This window comes from Vespula vulgaris, chromosome 11 (genome assembly GCF_905475345.1).
Source record: "Vespula vulgaris chromosome 11, iyVesVulg1.1, whole genome shotgun sequence".
Lineage (NCBI taxonomy): Eukaryota > Metazoa > Arthropoda > Insecta > Hymenoptera > Vespidae > Vespula > Vespula vulgaris.
The window spans coordinates 1,931,576-1,954,924 of record NC_066596.1 but is presented as its reverse complement, the minus strand read 5'-3'; the positions used below and the strand labels follow the sequence as shown (position 1 = coordinate 1,954,924).

The 23,349-nt window shown below is 33.3% G+C and overlaps 1 protein-coding gene across 8 annotated transcripts; it reads left to right on the top strand.

The window, feature by feature from the left end:
- The first annotated feature begins 246 nt into the window (after positions 1-246).
- LOC127067800 (filamin-A) lies at positions 247-23,148 on the top strand. Of its 8 annotated transcripts, XM_051003145.1 has the most exons (40): positions 253-551; positions 2,493-2,870; positions 4,384-4,508; positions 4,718-4,848; positions 4,938-5,151; positions 5,229-5,346; positions 5,416-5,603; positions 5,768-5,923; positions 6,012-6,153; positions 6,220-6,425; positions 6,531-7,983; positions 8,061-8,196; positions 8,271-8,350; positions 8,422-8,589; positions 14,279-14,425; positions 14,501-14,728; positions 14,798-15,112; positions 15,352-15,570; positions 15,682-16,002; positions 17,329-17,550; positions 17,630-17,817; positions 17,909-18,113; positions 18,187-18,324; positions 18,407-18,580; positions 18,652-18,959; positions 19,037-19,265; positions 19,360-19,488; positions 19,565-19,780; positions 19,854-20,030; positions 20,098-20,337; positions 20,426-20,569; positions 20,655-20,813; positions 20,898-21,046; positions 21,140-21,326; positions 21,436-21,698; positions 21,784-21,955; positions 22,029-22,247; positions 22,314-22,510; positions 22,584-22,886; positions 22,958-23,148. In XM_051003145.1, exons 2-40 carry the CDS (start codon positions 2,501-2,503, stop codon positions 23,024-23,026), a joined length of 8,805 nt encoding a protein of 2,934 aa, XP_050859102.1. In that variant the 5' UTR covers positions 253-551; positions 2,493-2,500; the 3' UTR covers positions 23,027-23,148. The 8 variants fall into 8 exon arrangements, 5 of the variants coding, with proteins under 5 accessions (XP_050859106.1, XP_050859102.1, XP_050859103.1 ...); XM_051003146.1 differs by lacking the exon at positions 253-551 and having other exon boundaries at positions 2,476-2,870; XM_051003147.1 differs by lacking the exons at positions 253-551; positions 2,493-2,870; positions 4,384-4,508; ... (9 more) ...; positions 8,271-8,350; positions 8,422-8,589 and adding an exon at positions 13,002-13,689.
- The last annotated feature ends 201 nt before the right edge of the window (positions 23,149-23,349 follow it).

Sequence of the window (23,349 nt, the reverse complement as noted above, 5' to 3'; positions counted from 1 at the left end):
GTACACGAAAGGATGAATATCTTTAATAATATAATTAATAAAACACTTCTTTATTTTATATTCTTTTCGAAATTTGTAAAGATTTTTTCTTTTCTTAATGAAATCTTTTCGTAAGAATTTAATAATCAAAAACAGGGCAACAAAAATGCTAGGAACGTTCATGTCAGTTTCACGGTCCCAGAATGCCGATGGTATCTATCTAGCGAAAGAAGGCAAAGGGACGTGAGGGGTTCTTTTTACGTTGGTTTTCAGTGAGCTCACGCACGTCGAAGGCGTTCGTCGACGTCCGTTGCGATCTGGATGCCAAAAATGGCGTTTCTCGATCGTTTTACTACCATCAACGAATTCAACATCGATTCATGTTAAAACTTTACCGATTATCACAATTCAAACAAACAAAAATAATAGAAACGATCTCGTTTCAATGGTGCCGGGTTTTTGACGAGTGAACGATCGATGAAAATCTGCGGCGTATCGTGTGTCTCCTCTTCGCATAACGACTTTTTCTATTCGACAAAAATACGAAATCTCTATTCGAGGATCAACTTAACGTAAATATATAATATTACGACGATTTTGTGTGTCAGTCGTACTGTCTCATCGTGTAAAAAAATGACTTGTTTTTTTAATGTTTTTTGTTACAAATCCTTTCGTTACTTATTGTCCTACATACATGTCTAACGCACATATACTGAATATTTATTTGAAAAAAATTGTAGTTGAATGTATGTTTTGTGTGATTTTATTCCATTCAGTGCGAATATATCGTGTCATTAATGTGAACCACAATTTTCCGATCATACTTTCATAACAAATAGTGTACCTAGTGAAATTCTTCCTGACAAATTTTTTGTTACTAATTATTACTATAATTAGTAATATGAATAAGTTTGTTCGAATATATTCCGTTCAATTTTTTAGTTAGAATCACATATTTGATCATTTTCTTTTCGACTGTGTAGAAAATAAAGACGTTTTACGAACAAAGGACACTGAAGCGTTTCGAAAGTGCATAGGAAAGAATAACAATACAGATATTTAAGTGACTAACGTATTTCTTCTGTACTTGGTTACATTAGTCATTACAATTGTGTTTTGTCATTCGTCGTCAATTGTTTTACGTAGTATATTCTTCACAAAAGCATTTTGTACGTTCGATATGTCAAAGAATATACCAATTATTTTTAATGAAACGATTCGGTTTCAGAAATTCTGCATCATTAAGAAAAAAGTAAAAACTAAAAATAAATATACGAAAAAATATGTACGAATTGTAAATTTCATTAGACGTCGTGAGTGAAAGTCGAATATATTGTGAGGTGGTATTATTCGTTGTCTGAGTATGCGAGAGTGTATGCAGATTCTCACGCTCGGTCCATCCTATCTTTATTCTCCATCAAAAATTCCATCATCTTCAGAAGCATAAAGCGGTAAAAGTAAAAAAAAAAAAACGGTTATATCTCTTTTTTTTTTTCGATTATATGTTGAACTCGTATGTGGATACAATTTTTACATGCTGACGTAAGCGTGCCGGACAAACGAGGTTTCAAGCTTACATTGATGATGTCACATCTTGTCATTTTGAGACCAAGCAAATAGTTATATTCACATTGCAATTAACATGTCATGTAATTTGACTAAACTCCTATATTTTCATGAATTACGTTTTTTCTTTTTCTCTCTCTGTCTCTCTCTCGTTCTTTTCTTGTACTTAAATCATTAAATATCGTTGGAACTTGCCTTTCATCGTGACTTCCTGCGTTCTCCTGCGTAGTATGTTTAAAAAGTAACCGTCAGGATATCAATAGGTCGTTCTACGAGTTTGAATCGTTATGTATCATGATAAAAATCGATGAACTAGATCAGTGTTTCTCAACACACCGTGTGTTTAATATCGAAATTATCTTGTCAACATTGTAATGATACCGGCGTATCGATTTTCTCATAACAATAATTTTTCTTTCCTTTGAAAACGTTATTGCATGTTAAAGGGAGAAGGAGATAAAACGTAACGAAGGGATAAAAAACAAAAATCGTTGGACTTTGATCTATCGTGTCTATCACAAAAAGAAACAAAGAAAGGCGCGGCAAATTTAAAAAAGCAAGTACGCCTGTCACGCACGATCGTCGATGATTTGGTAGAAAGTATAAACTAGGCATGTCAAACGTACTTAACACAAAGCATATACTACATAATTTAATTCATAAAAAATGCTTCTCAAATTTGCATAAATTTGTTTATTTAATTAAAGATTCGAGTCGAATTTAACATCCTCCATTGTAGAAAATATAAAACAGGCATGTTGAACGTATCTAAGAAAAAAATATACTACGTAATTTAAATCTTCAAAAATAGTTTTCAAATTTATATGAATTTACTTTATAATATATTATAATTTTTAATGAAATAATTGAAGATTGAATTGAATATAACATAAATAGAAACATCAAGAATCAATAACGAGACAAACTTTTCGATTGTCTCCTTGAAGGAATAAGAATGCAGTCGACCGAGCAGTTACGACCAGAGCAACTAGTGGGCCTGGTAGCTCGATCAGCCGAGGGAACAGCCGCGAAGGGCATGCCAATCAAAGGTCACGAGGACTTGTGGGTGGAGATTCAAGCGAATACATTTAGGAATTGGGTGAACGAGCACCTGAAGCATGCGGCCGATGTAGGTAGCGGTCCTGTTTTGGATCTCGCCGAAGATTTTAGAGATGGTACACGTCTTTGTGCTCTTGTTGAGGTTCTCACTAAGAGACGTTTACCACGATGGAATCCAAGGCCAGCGAATCAGCATCATCATCTTGAAAATGTCTCGACGGCGTTACAGGCGATCGAGGCGGATGGCGTGAAACTCGTCAATATCGGTAACGTTTTTTTCGAAATTAGCGCGAATTTCAAATAATTTTTTCTTTCCATTCCGTTGAGAAAACTTTCTATACACTTACGATCTGACAAGCAAATATATCATTGTTTGCGTTTACCGATCGAGAGATAAAGCTCGTGCCTAGCATGTTAGAAAGCAACATGCTGCTCGCTTTTTAACTAATTAGTCGTCGTTGTTTCACGTAACGCTAGGAGGTATTGACCTCGGCCGTGAGCACGACTTCTTCCTCTGTTCTCAGGCACGCTTCTCTCTTTCTCTTTAATGAATTTACTGCAATACACACGTCTTTGAATTCCAAGCGATTCATTGTTTTATATCGCGAAATAGAAAGAGATTGCGGATGAACTACTGACATAATGCTAAACGAAAGGAAAAAGGGTTGTATGATTGACAATGTTATAATTTTATTGATCTATCAAAGGAATTTCTTTCAACGAAACTTGGATGACTAATTGTGAGATAAAAAAAACGTTTTCATATTTTGATCATCGGGTGAGTCAACGGTTCATGATTAATACGTAATAGCATACGATATACGGATCATTGTTAGAACAATCGGTCTTTTACGAGCTGTCTGTTTTTTCAAAAGTACCATAATGTTGTTACGATACTTGGAATACAATCGATGTAGGCTTTGATACTTTGGTATTGTCGGTATAAACACTTTGAAGTTATATTGTATTACATCTTTTATCTTTTTTATTGAGAAGAAGAAACAAATGAAGAAAGAACCAAGTTCTATGTTCGAAACGATCGAACGAATGATTTGCTATGGTGGTATTTATGGGGACTCCGTCCTCATTTTCACGACTGCAGGTCTCTTGTATCGTTACGTCACGTCTTGCAAATCGATGCTCGAGGTCGTTGCCTTTCTTGTGTTGTACCGGCGCCCACGAGGTCGCTTAAAGCCATCATTATTGTACGTGTACGGTTACCGACCAATTTAATTCTCCTAGATGTAACAATGATAAGGCAATACATTTGAAAGAAAGCTTCATTCTATGCTTGGTTAAATGAGTAAAATAGAACAATATCGAAATTCTTCCTGTTCTCTTTGCTTTCCTTCCACATTCATTAAACGGATCATGATTTTATAAAATATTGTATCTATTTCTATGTATTATACTCGTAACAGTTAGGATCTTTTATTATAAAGACGAATTAATGATTAAAGATATAATTATCCGACAATTTGTAAGCCTCTTACAACAGTGATACGACAATAATAAAAAAAATTCTATCAATATAAAATATTAATATTGAGACGTTAATTTTATGAGAACAATAAACGTCCAAAGTATTCGTGTTAAGAACCGTATTGGATGTATCTATGTGAATTCGTTTCTACGAATTCTTTTGATTCATAAACGATTATAAAATGATGTCATATGTAAGACTCAATATTTTTTGATATCAAATCATTTTTTCGGATACATATATATATATATATATATATATATATATATATATTAATAATAATAATTTCCTTTCAGGAAACGTCGACATCGTCAATGGAAATTTGAAACTTATTCTTGGCCTGATATGGTCGCTTATTGTGAGATACCAAATAGGCAAGTCCAAGTTCCCTCCAAAGAAGCTGATGCTTGCATGGCTCAAGGTCAGTATACGTAATTGCATGGAAGACCTTGATGCAGACGAGTATAATCTACAACAAAAATATAACGCCTTGATCTCCAACTCAACGATATTATTTTATAATGAGAAAATCTCACTTCATATATATATATATATATATGCATATATATAAAATGAGATGTTAACTTATTGAATTAGCAATGTACATTAACATATGTTATTAACTTTTAGGCTGTTTTGCCAGAATGCAGAGTAAATAATTTTACAACCGACTGGAATTCTGGCGTATATTTAAGTGCACTTTTGGATTATTGTAAGCCTGGATTATTCCCACATTGGCGTCAACTCGATCCTGATGACAAGTATGATAATTTTCTGACCTTTCTCATTATAATATTTCATATATAAATAAACGTCATATATTCGTGTTATTGTATTTTTTATAATACAGTGTCTACAATTGCCAAAAAGCTATGGAAATATCGAAACGAGAATTCGATATTCCCATGGTGTTGGAACCAGAATACCTTGCGTCTCCATATTTAGATGAACTTTCGGGAATGACCTACTTGTCATATTTCATGAAAGAAGGATCACCAGGTTTCCACGCTACTTTACGATGGGTTAATTCACGTTTACCTCATGAACCAATACGAAACTTTAGGGTAAATATAATTATGAATAATAAATAAATAAAATAAAAATGTTTAACATTAATGAATATTTATTTATTTGTTTGCAGACCGATTGGAACGATGGCAGAGCATTATGCGCCATCGTTAGAAATTTAGGTGGACCTGCTCCACCCTACGAAAAACTTCATACTGATCCCTCAGCTTGGGAACACAATTTGCAAATGGGTATGTCTATAATATTGTTATCTTATCGGTATAACATGTTGTAATATTCGTCTCTATGTTTTTTTAAAGGTATCGATGGTGGTAAAAAACTGGGCGTGGAACCTATTTTAAAGGCAAAAGATATGGCAGATCATAATGTCGAACATTTGGGCGTTATGGCGTATGCAGCCTATTTTCAATGGGTGAAACCTCGCCCTCAAGCAAGCGAGCAAATTGCTGTTCATATAGATAGTACATCCGCTAGAGTACAACAGCCAGTACGTCGAGTTATTGTTTGTCAATTGTACTTTCAAAAAGTTACTTTAATCTTTGCAAATCTCAATAATGTTATAGACTATTGTTTCGATGATTCGTTCCATTGGACACAATGGATGTCTTTCTATATTGTTCAATGTTTAGAATTATTGAATCATGTTCACAGGCACATTTCAAACTAGAGATGCTTACCAAAGAAGTTAACACACGAGAAGTTAGAGGAGAAGTTATAAGTCCAAGTGGACGAGTCGAATGTAGATTAACTTGGAATGGCGTACATGGAAAAGGAACTTTTGTACCTACTGAAGTTGGAATGCATAAGGTTTGTATCAACGTGAATTTTATTTCAACATTTATATAAAGAAATATTCCAATTATTGACTGTATTTTAAACAAATTTATTTTTATAGTTAATGGTATATAATGATGGGGAATTAATCAATGGGTGCCCCTATTACTTCAGAGTTTTACCTGCCTTGACCAAAATCAAATCGCCCGGTATGGATCCTTGTGCAATTGGATCTATCGTCGAGGTTCTAGTCAATAGTTATGGTAAGTTTATCAAAGAAAATAAAGGTTTATATTTTCTAATAACAAATTTCTAAATATTTATTTCAGGAACTAGTCACGATGGGATCGATGTTACCGCGTGGTCACCGACAGGAAGACCATTGGCGTGTCCCGTTAAAAAGAATGATGGTGTACATACAGCAACGTTTCAACCAGATGAAACAGGTGAATGGAGTATAGCGATAACGCATAATGGAAATCATATTCAAGGTGGTCCATTCACTTGTTTCGTGTTCGATCCTAATGGAATCAAGGTAAATTAGTTAATTCTTATTACACACTTTCTTTTTTCTTTTTCTTTCAAATTATATATATATACACAGATAAATCGATTTAATACTTGTTATTATCTTTTACAGTTACTCGATACAGATGGTGCTATGCCAGGTCAACCATTTTCCTTTATTGTTGATGCAAGAGGAACAGGAGGTCTTGGCGATGTAATCATAGATATAGTACATGATAAGCAATCTATTTCTTATAGAATGGAAGATATTGGACATATGCAATACCATGTTTCATTTGTTCCCTCCGATGCTGGGAAATACAGAGTTTACGTTTACTTCAATGGATCAGACGTCAGAGGTTCTCCATTTTCAATAAGAGTTGGTACTCAGAAGGGATCGAGGAGATCAAAAGAATCAACATCCAGTTTAGAACGATCAAAAGTATCTTCCCTTGAAAGACGTATGAATGGATTAAATGTTTCCACTACACCAACTCGTGGCAGTCCTGTTCAAAAGATTTATTCTACTACCACGTACAAATCAGCCAGCCCGACTCAACACGTTACCGATTATTCACCCGTTCACCAGCATTCTTCAACATACAAAACTTCCAACAATTATACCAGCGAAAGTTCAACATATCATAAAACAAGTTCTCTGAATCATTCACGTTCTCCGAATCTTAATCAAAGCTCTGCATCTAGAAGCGTTCATAGTCCTTCTATGGTCAAAGAAACAAAGGAAACATATTCATCAACGACATATAATCGTTCGAGATCACCAGGAACTCAGACTCCGAGTTTAATAAAAGAATCGAAAGATATTTATGCATCCAGCACTTTAACTAGATCTCGATCACCGAATTTAAGTCCAGCGTCTCCAGCATCACAACATTCACCGACCATTAAGGAATCAAGAGACATTTATCAAACTGGTTCCTTAAATAGATCTCGCTCGCCTAACCGCAGTCCAATGTTTCGTAGTGCCACTCAAAGTCCTGTCAGTAGAAGTTTTAGTCCAAGAATGAATGATAAAGAAACCGGTTATAACGGAAGAAGTTTTATGGATAATGGTGTCGTCGATACAAGTAGTAACGTAAGAGTATCGTCTATGGTGGGTGGTACTTCTCGTCGTGATTCGTGGGACGCCATAGCCAAAACTAAATCTTTGCTTTCTTATGGTAGCCTAGAATCACTTGCAAATCTTACTAATAACTCTCCGATTGCTGAACATACGACAAATACTCAAGATCCTACAAGTAATGATTACAAAAATGGTCATCACGTTTACAGTACGAAAAATACAACACAAAATATAACGAATACCGAGAAATTTACCAGCGAAACTCAAAGTAATCGTACGCAAACTCATGGTATTCTAAAAAATAAAACTAATAATTATTATAAAAGCGTCGATACTGCAGATTCCACACATGATCGATATCTCAATAATAGTACTTACGTATCATCAAAAAATTCATCACTCGTTACTGGGAGTGCTATCGAAATATTACCTGTTCATAGACCAACAACCTTCACCATTGATCCGAGTATAGATCCCAATAAAGTCTCTGTTACTGTTACAGGTAAATATCATTGTTTATGAAATATAGATAACATAAAATTACATAGATCAGATAAAATTTTCTTGTTAATTTTATAGGTCCAAGTGGTAAACTTATACCCATTCAGAAATCAACTCTTCGTGGCTTAACATATACGATAACTGCCGAAGAAGTCGGAGAACATATCATACAAATTTTGGCCAATGGACAACATATTAAAGGATCGCCATTTAGGTTGATAAATTAGCTCATAAGTAAATATTAGATATAAACCTTTTTGTACACGTTACAATGTTTATGAATTTTAGATCACAAGCTTACAATGCAAGAGCTATACAAGTTGGTCATATACCTAATGGAGTAGTCAACGAACCAGTTGAATTCGAAAGTATGTATTTTGATTATTTGGCTGTCTTTAATTATATTTATTGCGGTCTTAGATGTAGAATATTGTTACAGTTGATGGCTCAAGAGCTGGATCTGGAAATTTAGAAATTTTGGTAAACGGTGGTCATGTTACGAGTTTCGTTAGAGCGCTAGGTAGTCAACGTTTCTTAGCATCATTCGTACCTCACGAGGCTGTTACACATTTGGTTGAAATGACATTCAATGGCGAAGTCGTTCCCGGTAAGTTTTCATTGTATCATTTTAATTTTGTCTAACAAAAGAAAAGAAGAAAATAATGAAGCACTGTCAATCGTCATCGTTTTCTTTCATGACGTTATCCATTAAAAAAAGGATCGTAAGCGAGAGCTGAACGAATTATTTTACATTTAACTATGCATTATACATGCATATGTATGTACCTCGTACATGCATGCATACTTGTACGTGGTTTAACTGGAATGCATGGCACTCGGCAGTGCCGTCACAGATTAAAAAGTAGGAAAACCAGCATCGTTGATGTATTATTTGATTAAACGCAATACAAGTTTTATAAATATCATTAAAATTCTTCCATAAATTCTTTAATATTAAAGGTATCTTCGTAACGAAGAATTATTATATTTTAACGATTGCATTCTCTCGAGCATAAATTCTACTATAAAATAATGATTATTAATTTATACGTGAATCTATAATGGAGATATAAAAAAAATATTCGTATAGCGTGTTTATTTAAACTGTATATACTTAAAAAAATCTTATTAAGAAGGCCTATACTCAGTAGGAACTCGATAGTCTATAAATATTAAAAATTGCCATTTCTATTATCGCCAGAAACTTTCACTCTGCCTTAATAGCGTTGCCTTCATTCTTCAGGCACAAGGATAATGGTTTTGATGTGCACAGCACTATAATATACAATGACCGAAACAAATGTCTATATTTGTCAAAAAAAGCAAATTCGATTAGTAACGATTTATTATCCATTTTAAAGTGTATCATTATTTACGAATCAATTCGAGAGAGAAAGATGTTTTTTTTCTGTTTGTTTATTACAGAGTTGACTTCCATTCGTATATACGTACTACATATATACACCCGTTTACTTCCGTGAACATTACTTAGATTCTTTCTCGTTCGCAAGTAATGTACCCTCTCTAAGTCAACAGGTCATCGATCAGGTCATTGACTTACGATTTCACGCATTCACATGTTGTGCTACTGACCCAAAAACACGATACGTTCATCGTTTTCTTTACCATCTTTTTTCTTCTTTTTCTTTTTCTTTTTTCTTTTTTTTTTTTATTTCATATACAACATTTCCTTTTTGTATAAGACAATATCTTCAGCCATGGGTTTTCTGGGCGATCATTATGATCTTACATCTCCCACGCCATTTAAGATACTGCATTATGCACCTTGATCGCATAATAGGTCTACAAATACGTGCCTACTCAGGAAAGGTTGCTCGAGTTAACTTCTTCTCAAAGATGGAGTACATTGAAATTGTTCCTTTTCAAGATCTATCACATCTATAAAAGGAAACTCATATTTATATCTAGCAATGAACGGAAATGTCGCGTTTTAACGGTAAAACCGGTGACCATGAATAGGAACGCTAAAGTATATGCGTTACGCCACTAGGTAGATTGTGAAGAATATTATATAGATGCCATATAAAGAAATGCATTCTCCACAGTAGTGACCACGTGTACGTGATTCGTTACGCTACGTAGATGTCTTCTATGTTAGGGCTACGTTTTGATTCGAATTCGTTTGAAGTATTTCAATTATCCTTTATACTTGTTGAGAATTTACAATCGATATCTCGGTGACGATCTATCGTAATAATAATTTATTGAAGTCTTGAGAAATGTTTGAAAATAATCCAAATTATATATCTATAAAGCGTAGGTGTCTTGAACTATGAAAGTAGTGCCAGTGTATAGACGTATTTGGTTGCGTACGAAGGGATTCAGCTTCTACCTACGTATATCTAAATGACTTCGACATATTAATACTTCATAACATTTTGTAATTCGCCTTGGAAACATCAGCTTGATGTTAAAGATTAGATACCAGATTCTCTCTCTCCCCCTCTCTCTCTCTTCCCTCTCTCTCTCTCTCTCTCTCTCTCTCTTTCCTCTCTCTCTCTCTCTCTCTCCTCTCCTCTCTCTCTCTCTCTCTCTCTCTCTCTCTCTCTCTCTCTCTCTCTCTTCCATCTCTATCTCTCTCCATCCTCTCGCTCTCCCCCTCCCCTCCATCTCTCCCTCTCTCTCTTTCTTTCTCTGGATTACAGTAGAAATGTGAAATTGAAACGTCTTAAATGCTTAAATTTGTCAGATATACGAAATACATGTCAATAAAGTTTCCTTAGTAGTAATGACTACAAACAGAGCGTTACTTAATCGCATAAATCTTTTTTCGTTTTAATGGTGCTAATGACATAGATCATTATATTTCATATAATTAAAGTAAAACATTTATTTCTTTCTTTTCTTTTCTTCTATTTAGTATTTTTACGCTAGAGCGAGCATGAACGAAGTCATTATTATTTATTGAGGAAGAAATACCTACATCTACTTTTTTCTCGCGACACCCTATAGAATAATTCTTAAAGCCTTGTGATACGTGGAATGTGTGTATTACCATATCAAAGAATTTATCACCAATCTCTTTCTCTCTCTCTCACTCTCTCTTATTCTACTTCGTTGTAATTTCTTTCCGTCTTTATTCCGATTCAATCTTATAATTAGATCGTGCTTTGACGATTATTGAAATAATTGTTTAGAGATAAAAGATTCTTCTCTTCCTTCTTCAATCCAATTATCATCTTTCATTTTGTAGATACTTGTTAAAATTGTAATATTTAGCGCCATTTAGCACTATTTAGTGCTATTTGTAATTAGTGCGTTGAAGTTAAACACTTGGTACATAGATGTCGCGATTAGTTACGTTATAGATTTTGTAATTCGAATGATGGGTCCTTGATGAAACAAAATATAATAATATATCTTACGCAAACAAGTTCAATTAAGGATCAATTGATTCTCGTTAAAACGAAGTGGCTTTTAATAAATGTGTTGTTACGTTAGAAAAATACGAATTGAAAATTGTCTATTGATAAATATCATGTATAAGTTGAAATAATTGAAATTCATTGGAAAGAAATCATTCAAATTGTAAAGTTAATTTTAAGATTTTTGAAACATCATATTCTTTATATAATCCGTTATGTTTGAAAATGCATCGTGATTTATCGTATTAGGCACTTCGATATAACTGGAATTCAAAGAGTCTATAATTATTATGATAATAGGAATTATATAGGTTTGATTTTACGCGAAAAGAAAATAAATCGATCGAGAATTCTTTACCAAATCGAGATTGACTTTTCTAGGTTATAAATAGCGGATAAACAATCGTAGCGAATCGTAAATTTAAAATTCCCGCAACAAACTACTTGATCATTCGTAAGCACCTATTTACATCGATTGAATGTGATCGTAAGAATTTCTCATACGATTTCTCGTCGAATAATTATCAGGTCGCGAAAAAGCATCTTGTTGCTGATTCGACGATTTGCAAAACAACGGTTTGCTTTCCATTCTTTGCCGATCTCGTCACGTGAAATCGATCACCAATGTTTGTCTCGTAGCTGCATTTTTTCTTTTTTCTCTTTCTCTCTTTCTATCTTCTTTTCTTTCTTTTTTTCTTTCTTTCTTTTTTTCTTTCTTTCTTTCTTTCTCTCGAAAGATCCGCATCACGAACGAGGGTTTCTATTTGCGGGCGACCTTAAAGTATCGAAATACGCATATCGAATATCTTTTGCGTGTGCATACGTAAGTATGTCTTTCTGCTTTATGTATATATAAAGAGGAAAGAGAGAAAAGGAGATGAGTCATTACCATACTAAATCGTTCGTATCTATACAATTTTTATCACTCGTGTTTGTTTTTTCATTTATATAAAATTATTAATTTTATTTTGTGTGTAAAAAATATGTATATCATTTTTAGAACCGCACAAAAACAACAACCTTTATAGAGCAGATACAAGATATTATACCGTTTAAAGCATTTTTCATTTTTATTTAAGAATTTTTTTACTCAAGTATAAATGAATACAAATATTATTATAATACTATTAATGTAATATATTAATATAATACTATTAATGTAATAATCACTTCAAAGAAGATTCCGCCATTTTACTAATCGATTTCGTAATAAGCAATAACATTTATAATCGATTTTCGACGTGTGATTGTAATATAAGAAATCGAATGAAGTAATCGATTCCATGAAATCCGGCGTAATTAACTCGAACGATTTAATAATGAAATCGTTTTAACATATGTATATAAATTTGATTAAAATTCATACGACGATAATTAATGATGTTTCTTCGAAATAGGAAGAGAATTAACGCGAAGAATTGACCTGAAAGATAAAAGATTAATTTTCGGACGAATCCCTAAAATGCATCATTCTACATTTAACGCGTAACTGTAGTTGTTGCACACCCGTTGCAAATACGCGTGTAAGTAAATGCTCGTCGGCGTTAAAAGTATGCAAGGAAGATAAGAAAGTGTAATGGTGGGGAGAAGAGGCGGGAGTTTGGAACGCGTAACGTAGAACGTTACGAACACCATTATGCGTACGGCCCTGGTTTTGGGCCCGAGTGCCGGGTCTGCTAAGAAGCAGGGGAACAGCAATACAGCAGCTCAACAGCCAAGCGAGCAGCAACGCTCGTCTCGTCGTCGTTCGATTCGGTTGAGTCCGTCGTGAATCGCGCGATCCGCTGACGTTTCTTATTCTCTCTGTCTCTTTCTCCCGTTACACACACCTGCGTATCTCTACGTTCCATCGTACGTCTATACGGCTTTTCTCGATCGTTCTACGTTCGTCGTCCTACGAGATTCTTCGCAATGAGGCGAGCTTGCCTTTCGATTGCTTGCCGTTTGGCCATAATGTCGAGCGTTGTTGAAAAATAAAAAAAAAAGTGAAGCAAAATTAAGTTCGACCAACTACACGAAAGAACGTACGCGTTTCCTCTCCGTCAGTATTTATATATATATATGTATATACACACATATATAACCCGTTGATGTCGTGTAGTGTGTGTTTGTGAGATGCTTAAAGCAGTGCCGTTTTGAATGCAAAGTTTTACGTCGTTCTTTATTTAAGATTAATCTGTTCTACGCAATCTGAATCGAATTGCTTCTAACTTCTTTCTTTCTTCCTCTCCTTTTTTTTTTTTTTAATTTCTTCTTCTTTAGGGCTTTTTCTTTTTAGTGCTTTTCAGGATTTCCCTCGTCGAGCTACAGGTGGTCACAAGGTAATTGTAATGATGTATTTCAAAATGAGCTTAATGCTCATACTCGTCCGTTAGGTCGCATTCTTTTCTTTCCTTCTCTCTTCTTTCTTCTCACAATCGCTTGAAACAGACTCGTTTCTCCCACTTCCGCTCAATACCGTCTTTGGCGATGTTACATCCTCTTTTTTTTATTTCTTTTTTTATCTTTATTGAAAAGAAAATAGACTTACATTTGACAGGAAGGTTAGGAAATCTCCTTATTGGTGTTACGTGCGCTTCCGGGAAATTGGAATTTGACTCGAAAAAGGGGGTTGCGCGGGTAGGAAGTTGATTTTATACCGTTTTAAAGATTACAATTATATTTAATAGATAAGAAATATTGAACGAATGAATATTCGTAAATATCGAATCACTATCAAAATATCTCTTGAATTTTTAGTTTTGTTTTGTAATTATTTTTATAAATTACGAATTTTTATATAATGAATAGTGTTATATAGTTTTTTTATAGAATTATTAAGTAGTATATGAACAATATTGAAATTTTGATTTAATAAATTCATTTATAATATATTACATTTTATTTAATAATTTACATCAATTGTAATAGGATCATCTTGGCGAGTGACAATCATGCCAGCACCAAAGATGTCTGTTATTGGTGATTCTGTCAGATTGGTACCTGCTGGTAGTCCTGCATCATTTGAATTATCTGCACTTGGCTTCAGTAGTAATGAAATTGATGTACAAATTTTAAGTAAGTGAAATATTTTCAAATATATATTTCTATTATTATACTTTTTTAATATGTATATTATCAAAAATATTGTAGCACCTTCAAAACGACATATACCTGCCAGAATAGAAGAAGAATCTGGTCGTTCAGGAGAATTTCGTGTTGAATTCACACCAACAGAAGTCGGAAGTCACCTTGTAGAAATAAGCATCGCGGGACAAAAGCTACCGGCAGGACCTCTTGTTGCCAAGGTGTATAACAGCAGTTTGATACAAGTTACTGATGTACCTAGCGCTGTTGTTGGTCATGCCTGTCAATTTAGAGGTACAAAAAAATAATTAGTATAAATCATATGGTATATTTAGTATCTTATTCCTAATTTTCTTTATATAGTTGACGCAAGTGCAGCCGGTGAAGGACAATTAGAAATATCTATAAACGAAGGAGAAGTACCAAATCATGTTCAAGTTGTGGGCGGTGGACGTTGCCTTGTATCTTTTACTCCTGAGATTGCTAAATCACATTACATCGATATAAAATTTAATGGAGAAGCTGTACGTGGATGTCCATTTATTTGTAATGTGTCCGACACGAGCAGAGTCACATTAAATTTAAATCATTTAGAATTGATACCTGTAGATCAACCTGCTAATTTCCACATGGATGTTGATGGAAGTGGAAGTGCTGAACTTGCGGTTTCCGTAAGGGGTTAGTTATATAATATATTTCTATGTTGTGGGTGAATAAGATTTACAGATAAAAGTAACATATATTATTTGGCACTTAATAGGTGAATAGTGGATAACATCAATTCACACAGTTGCTACAAGTAGTTTATTATTTGTTATATATTAAATTCGTACTTCTTTCTACTCACATAATGGAAATGTATAAAATATTTTGGAACTCAATTTTTGTATAATATTTTTTATTCTTCTATATTGTAGGACCAAATATGGAATTACCAGTTAAAGTTACTGGTGACATAAATAGTGGGTTTACAGCTGAATTTATACCAAGAGATGTAGGTGTACACTCAATTAGTGTTGAATATAATGGTCATCCAGTAAATGGTACACCATTTTTAGCCAAAGCATTTAATGCAGACAAAGTATTAATTGGCCCTGTTGCAAGAGGTAGTGTTGGACAACCAACACATTTTACTGGTAAGTAAAATAATAAAAATTTGTATTAATAATACTTCCTTTAGTTAATTCTTAAACATTTGAATATTATATAGTAAATAATATATTGTGTTTATTTATTATTTTATATAGTTGATGCAAGTCAAGCTGGTGAAGGAAATTTGGAGATTACAATATCTGCTCGTAGTCAAAATATCCCCACTCAAGTTACACCTCAAGGCAATGCTCGTTTCTCAGTCAGTTTTGTGCCTTTCGAGGCATGTGAACATATTATTAATATAGCCTTCAACAAACGAACTGTACCAGGCTGTCCTATAATAACAAGGGTGGGTGGTGATAGCCATGTAACTGTAAGTGGACAGGCATTAAGCAGTGCTGGTTTAGGAAGGCAAAGCTATCTTACTGTCAGTAATGTTGCCGGTAGCTTGGAAGATTTAGAAGTTAATGTTGAAGGTAAAGTATATGTAAAATTTATAGCATTAAACAACTCCTTACTCCTACCCCTCACTAATAATTTAACTTTATGTCAGCATGTACATCTTTAGTATAGAAAGTGTTCATCACTGTTATGCGAAAGTCAACGTTTTTACACAAAGATCTTGTATTATTATGGTATACGTTATGCACCGTGTGATTGATTTTTTAAATATAAATATGTAATATTCTAAATAAGTAATGTAAAGTTTACAAGGCTTGAATTACTGACCATCAAGTGTATTTACAAACACCACCTTTTTTAACCAACTGCAATGATTTTTATTTGATATTATTACATGCCCTATTTATATCTAATCTATGTAATAAGATTTTCAAAGAGTATAGTTATATTGTACAGAAAATGATCTGTCCTAGTATGCTCTCTTAATTTTTGGCTTGAGAGCAATTCTCTGTCTGTTACAGGTCGGCCAGCTTTCAGACTACGACATTACTAGACCTCTAAAGATATACTAATTTCACTCTAACTTTAATACCTGGACTTTCATGAAATATATGGTGGTGGGTTCCTAACTACAATCTCCTGAAGATCTTTGCGTAAGAGTAGTACAATTGCCACCTCCTTCTTACATTCCTTATGCATTATTAGTTACCATTGTAGAATCCTGTAAAATCAGTAGTTGTGAACTTATCCTTGTGAATAGCTATGCACATAGTAACTAACATATTCTGATCACATGCTCACAATTATTAGATCCATGGACATGTATTTAATATGTTCAAGCCATTAATTTTTGTGGTGCTATGCCTTTATATGGATAGTTATTAAAAATTACATTGTGGCCATATAGCCATTGATCCTGATCTGTTTACATAGTGCTATAATAAATGTGCCAATATGATATAATTTTATTATTATGAATGCAAGAACTTCGCTTTTTGAAGATGAAAGTTGAATAGAAACAAAACTTTATTACTATTTAGTAGATTGTTAATATTTCATTAGTTCATAGCATTAAAATTTTTTTTAGTAATGCGCATGTAAAATGTAATGATTGTTATTTTAAAAACTGAAAAAAAGAAGAAAAAAAGGAAGCAAAGATAGACTAAGAGAAACTATACATAGCATCTATTATATTTCTTATGATAGGTCATGTAACTAATACTCATTATAATCATTTAAATATATTTTGCTTTATAATGGGCTTACCATAATTTATAACTTTAACAAGTAAGAGTAATAGATAAATTAAAATATTACATTTCATCTCTGGTGTTCTTGCGATCCACCTTAGTAGTTGCCTGACTAAATTGCATTAAAAAACTAACCGGCGGACTTGATAGGGCCCAATGGACAGGCCGTACCAGCTCAAGTCACTGACAACAAAGATACAACATGCACCGTGGCATTTACACCAAGAGTAGTAGGAGAACACAGAATAGCAGTAAATTATAGAAATATTCCAGTGGCTGGCAGCCCCTTCAGTTGCAAAGTATATGATGTTACTGCCATCAAAGTAAAGGATGCTAAACGAGGTGTTATTGGTACACCTGTTACATTTTTAGGTATATATATTATAAATTTAATACTTTAATTCTTTCTTGTTATTTTGCATTATTGTTCAATTGAAATCGTGAATTTTAGTGGAAACCAGTCAAGCAGGACCTGGAAATCTAGAAGTTACTGTAAATGGAGGACGTGTACCAACTTCTGCTCAAGCACAAGGTCCTCATACATATGCAATATCATTTACTCCTAGAGAACCAATCGTGCATACTGTTGATTTAAGATTCAATGGTGAAGATGTACCTGGAAGTCCATTCAGTTGTCATGTAAGTTTTGTATAATTAATTGATGATTGATTTATTGTAATATATATATTAGTAACATTGAATATTATTGTAATGCTATTTTGAATATTAGGTCAGTGATACAGCTAAAGTACTGATAACTGATGGACTAGAAAAAGTATCTGTAAATCGTGTTGCATCGTTTACCATAGAAGCAGATTCATCTTTGGGAACACCTGTAGTAGAAGTATTATCACCCACAAGAGAGAGTTTACTAGTTCATATTAAACAGAGTGCTCATGGATCATATACTGCCGGATTTACACCAAAAGATGTTGGTATGTATTTATATAGAAAAAGATACTGCATTTAATATCGACAAACACGATAATGAAATAAAATTTAATATAGGTGATCATAGTGTTGAAGTGAAACTGGGTGGATCCCATGTTGAAGGTAGTCCTTTTCTTGTAAAAGCTTATAATGCTGACAAGGTAAAGGTAACAGACATAAATAGTGGTGTTGTGGGCAAACCTGTTTTTTTCAGTAGTAAGTTATATATTTTTAACTAATGATAATAAATCATAAAAAAGTAAATAGTATTTTAATATATTAATTTATACTATTACAGTTAATGCCAGTCAAGCAGGTGCTGGAAATCTTGAAATCATAGTTGCAGTCAATGGTAAAAATGTACCAAATTATGTACAAAGTGAAGGTAATGCAAAATTTAGGGTTAATTTTAAACCACAAGAAGCTGCAGTACATAGTCTTAGTGTTCGTTTTAATGGAGAACCTGTACCAGGTAAGAAGTGATATCTTAGTTTTTATAATATAATATATAAGATTTGTCATATCTTTATATATCATTTCTAGGTTCACCATTTAGCTGTAAAGTAGTTGGTGCAGGTCAAGCAGTAATAACAGGTAATAATCTAAAAATGGGTGCTGTTAAGAGATTGATTTCTTTTACTGTTGATCCACAAGCACCTTCAACAAATTGTGACGTGATTGTCACACCACCTTCAAATGTAGCTCTTCCTATTACAATAGAACCTATTGATGGAAAATATAGTGTAAGTTTCGTACCTACAGAAGTTGGCAGACATAATATTGGCATATTAGTAGATGGAGAACCAATTAAAGGATCACCCTTTGCTTGTAATATTTATGATGTGACTAAGGTAAATTTTAAATGATATGATATATTATAAATATACAATATTTACAATATAAAATTTTTTATTATAAATACGAACAGGTCCATGTATCTGGTCTTACAGAAGCCTTATTAGGTCAGGCCACCACTTTTACTGTAGATGCAGCAGAAGCTGGAGAGGGAACTTTAGAATTAGTAGTAAGCACTGAAAATAATACAGTTAAGGCTGAGGTAGTTGCTTGTGCGCGTGGTCTCTATGACGTAACATTTGTCCCTCAAACCACAAGCACTCATTATGTTAACATTAGTTTTAACGATGATAATGTCCCAGGTTTGTGGATGATATTAAATACTAAAATTATTTCAATATTATCATTACATTTCATTGAATATAACATTATTTAATATCATCTATTTTCTTCCAGGTAGTCCATTCAAATGTCCTGTTACAACAAATATGTTAGATGGACCTTCTATGATACGAGTTGGAAATACAGCTTATATGGATTTGGATATGTTAGGTTTACAAGGACCAGTATCTGCAGAAGTAACAGGTAAGCTGAAATTTTGGCAAAATAATTGAATTATTTGTTATAATTTAAAAATTATTACATATTATATTTTGTTCAGGTCCAGATGGAATAATTATACCAAGTACATTAACTAAATTATCTTCTACTTTGTATAGAGTAGAAATTCGAACTCGTCAAGTTGGTACATATAGTGTAATGTTTAGTGATGGCCATAAAGTTATTAGTTCTCAAACTCTTCAAGCTTTTGATCCAAGTAAAGTATCTGTTAAAGAAGTTGCTGATGTAGTTTGTCATCGTCCTGGAACAATTCTAGGTATCATTTTCTGTTATAATATATATATATGTTGAAAATGTGTATCAGTTATACAATATTGGGTGTTATTTAGTTGTTGCATCAAAAGAATCTGGACCTGGGAAATTAACTGTAAATGTTCGAGCTGGTGGAGCAGATGTTGATAGTTTAATTCGAGAAGGAGATAATGGTGTTTATGAAATTGTTTTCCATCCAACACGTGCAGCTCCTCACAAAGTGCATATCAAATATAATGATGTTCATATTTCAGGTATATATTTATATGATACAGTTAATATTTGAATAAATTAATTGTGTATTATATTTTGATTTTATAGGAAGTCCATTAGATGTAACAGTACGTAGTCCTACAGGTGGACGAGAAGTAACTGCAACTGGTTTAGGGTTGTATCAATCATGCGTTGGTAAAGTAACATCGTTTACTATTGAGACATTAGGACGTCCTGGGAAAGAATTTGATGTTGTGATCAGTGGTCCACAAGGTAATGCAGTACCTGTGAGATGTTATCAGCATAGGGATGGAAATTTACTTGCTGAATTTACTACTAATTCTGTAGGTAAGTATAATGAATGTTCAATAGAAAATAAAAAATATATATACATATTTCTATTGCGATAATATATGTTTTGATGTATTTTTTTCAGGTACATATAAAATTGATGTCTTGCATGGTGCAAAACCAGTTTTGGGTTCACCTTTCTTCTGTCAAGCATTTGATGCTTCAAAAGTAAAATTACAAGAATTAGGACCAATGACTGTAACTGTTCATGATCATATTGCACTTAAATGTAAGTTGAATTACCTATTATTCTACAATATCCTTTCTTATTATTCGGTTGTTCTTCAATAACATGTTAAAATATATGATTATAGTGATGAAAACGGAAGCTGGAATGGCAGACTTAGACGTAACTGCAACAAGTCCTTTAGGACAAGAACTTCCACTACAAGTCACTCCTCTTAACGACGGAGCAGAAATGATAGAATTTTCCCCTAGTGTTCCTGGAACTTATATGATTAATATTACATATGGTAAAATATTAAAATTTATTTATGAAATATATTAATTCAATTTTAATATGACTGGTAAAAATACTTATTGATATTTATAAACAGGTGGATGTTCTATTCCTGGTAGTCCAGTAGCTTGTACAGTAGATGCTGCTGGACAAGCTCGTGCTAAAGGTGAAGGTTTACTAAGTGGTCATGTAGGTAAATCAGCTCATTTTATCGTTACTGGTACAAGAAGTCCTCCAGCAGTGCAGGTATATATGAAAAAATTGATGTGATTTATAATTTATATATATATATATATATATATAAATTAACAATATTAATATATATCACATAAATGATAGGTGGATGGTCCAGACAGTGTTTCTAAAGCAACTGTAGAAGCAGGTGTTAATCCAGGAACTTGGAATGTATCTTACATTCCTACTGAAGTAGGTGTATTTGACATCAGAGTTGTTTCTGCTGGTCAACAATTACCTGGATCTCCTTGGCATCCAAAAATTATAGACACTCGTAATCTTCGTGTTATTGGTAAGTTATTTTATAAAATCATTATTAATATATATATATATATATATATATATATATATATATATATTAATTTTAATAATCGTAATTTTATAACAATTTTTGTGTATAGGTGGATGGACCGCTGTTTGTGATGATATTGGTCGTTTGAAATTACACCCGTCTAATAAAATCAGTTTTGATACGGCAGAAGCAGGGCCTGGCGAACTCACTGGAAATATCGGAGATCATCCATTAACATTTGAAATGACTTCTAGTAACAGACTGAAATTAGTACCACCTCATTTACCTAGTGGAGAGCATCGTTTAGAAATATTTTTTAATGGTATACCTTTCCCTGGAGCACCAAAACTTTCATATGTTCAGGATCTTGAGGTTTTTAAATTAGTTATTATAAGATTAATTATTATAAGATTAAAAAGTAATGCGGATAAACGTATCAATATTATCTTTGCTATAGCCACCAGTACAGGATACTAGTAGAGTATTATTGCGAGGTCGGGGATTAACTTCAGCAAAATGCGGTGAAGAAGTTAGTTTTATAATAGATGGTTCTCAAGCTGGTAATGGTACTCCAAAAGTACAACTCTTCTCTCCTACTAGTGAACTTAATGTAATGCTGCAACATTTGGGTGAGATAAATGAACTGAAAACACAAATACAGTTATATTATATTGTACGTCATACACTTTAAAAAATATACAGGTGATAGTGTATACCGTGCAAGTTATATACCACAAACACCAGATCCACTTCTAATGACTGTCTCATGGAATGGTAGACAATTAAAAGGATGTCCTTTACAAATTAATGTAACGAGCGCAGCAGATGCATCAAGAGTTATCTGTTCGGGAGATGGTTTAAAACATGGCATAGTTGGACAAGAGATAAGAAGTTTTATTGATACAAGAAGAGCAGGACCTGGTAAAAATTGTAACATTTCTGATTTATTATCATATAATATATTTAATAGTTTAATTTTATTTTAAGGTGAGTTGACAGCACATTGTGTTGGTCAACATAAAGTAGCTTATTGTGAACTTTATGATCATGGTGATGCAACGTTTACTCTTAATGTGAAACCTCAAGAAGCAGGCCGACATGCTTTGACAATTAAATATGCAGGAGAACACGTACCAGGTTCGCCTTTCACGCTACGTGTTTCTGGAGCTCCTGATGCATCAAAAGTATGTTTATGAAATATACTTTATAACGGATATAATTTGTACTATCAAAGAAACAAATATTTTGATTTCATAGGTTCGAGTATATGGACCAGGAATCGAACATGGTGTATTAGCAACATTTCAATCTCGGTTTATCTGTGATACTCGAGGAGCTGGCGCTGGTCAACTAACAGTGAGAGTAAGAGGACCTAAAGGTGCATTTAGAGTTGAAATGCAAAGGGAAACTCAAAAAGACAGGATAATTCTTTGCCGTTATGATCCAACGGAGCCTGGCGATTATAGAGTAGAGGTACGCTGGGCTGGTGTACTTGTGCCTGGTTCACCATTTCCAGTTAAAATTGTTGATACACAAGATGAATTATTAATGCTCACACAGGTAAGTTATATCATCGATTATGCAACTTTATTACATATGTAGAATGATTTGATTATAATAATTTTTCTCAGGGTGGGGACAATTATTCGACAGGCCATCATACTATCACGTCATGGCGTGGGTCGCAAGCTATATTGTAAAAAACTGTCATATAATATTGTTATTACTTTATATGGACTAATAATATATTTCATAATATATATCACTGTAATTTATAAAATCGTTTCCAATAAATTTTACGTTCTTGTATATTTGATAATAATACATCATACTATTATATCGTACTCGTGTAATTCAATTAAATTACATTGTTTTTAATTTTTCAGGACTCATCACGTGAAAGTTTCAATTAATTAATGTTACATGTCATTGCAGTGTATATTATACTGTAATTCCCCTTACTCCCTTAATCTCTCACTATGTCATCATTTTACTATTGCAACAGTTTAACGTTTTATTACCT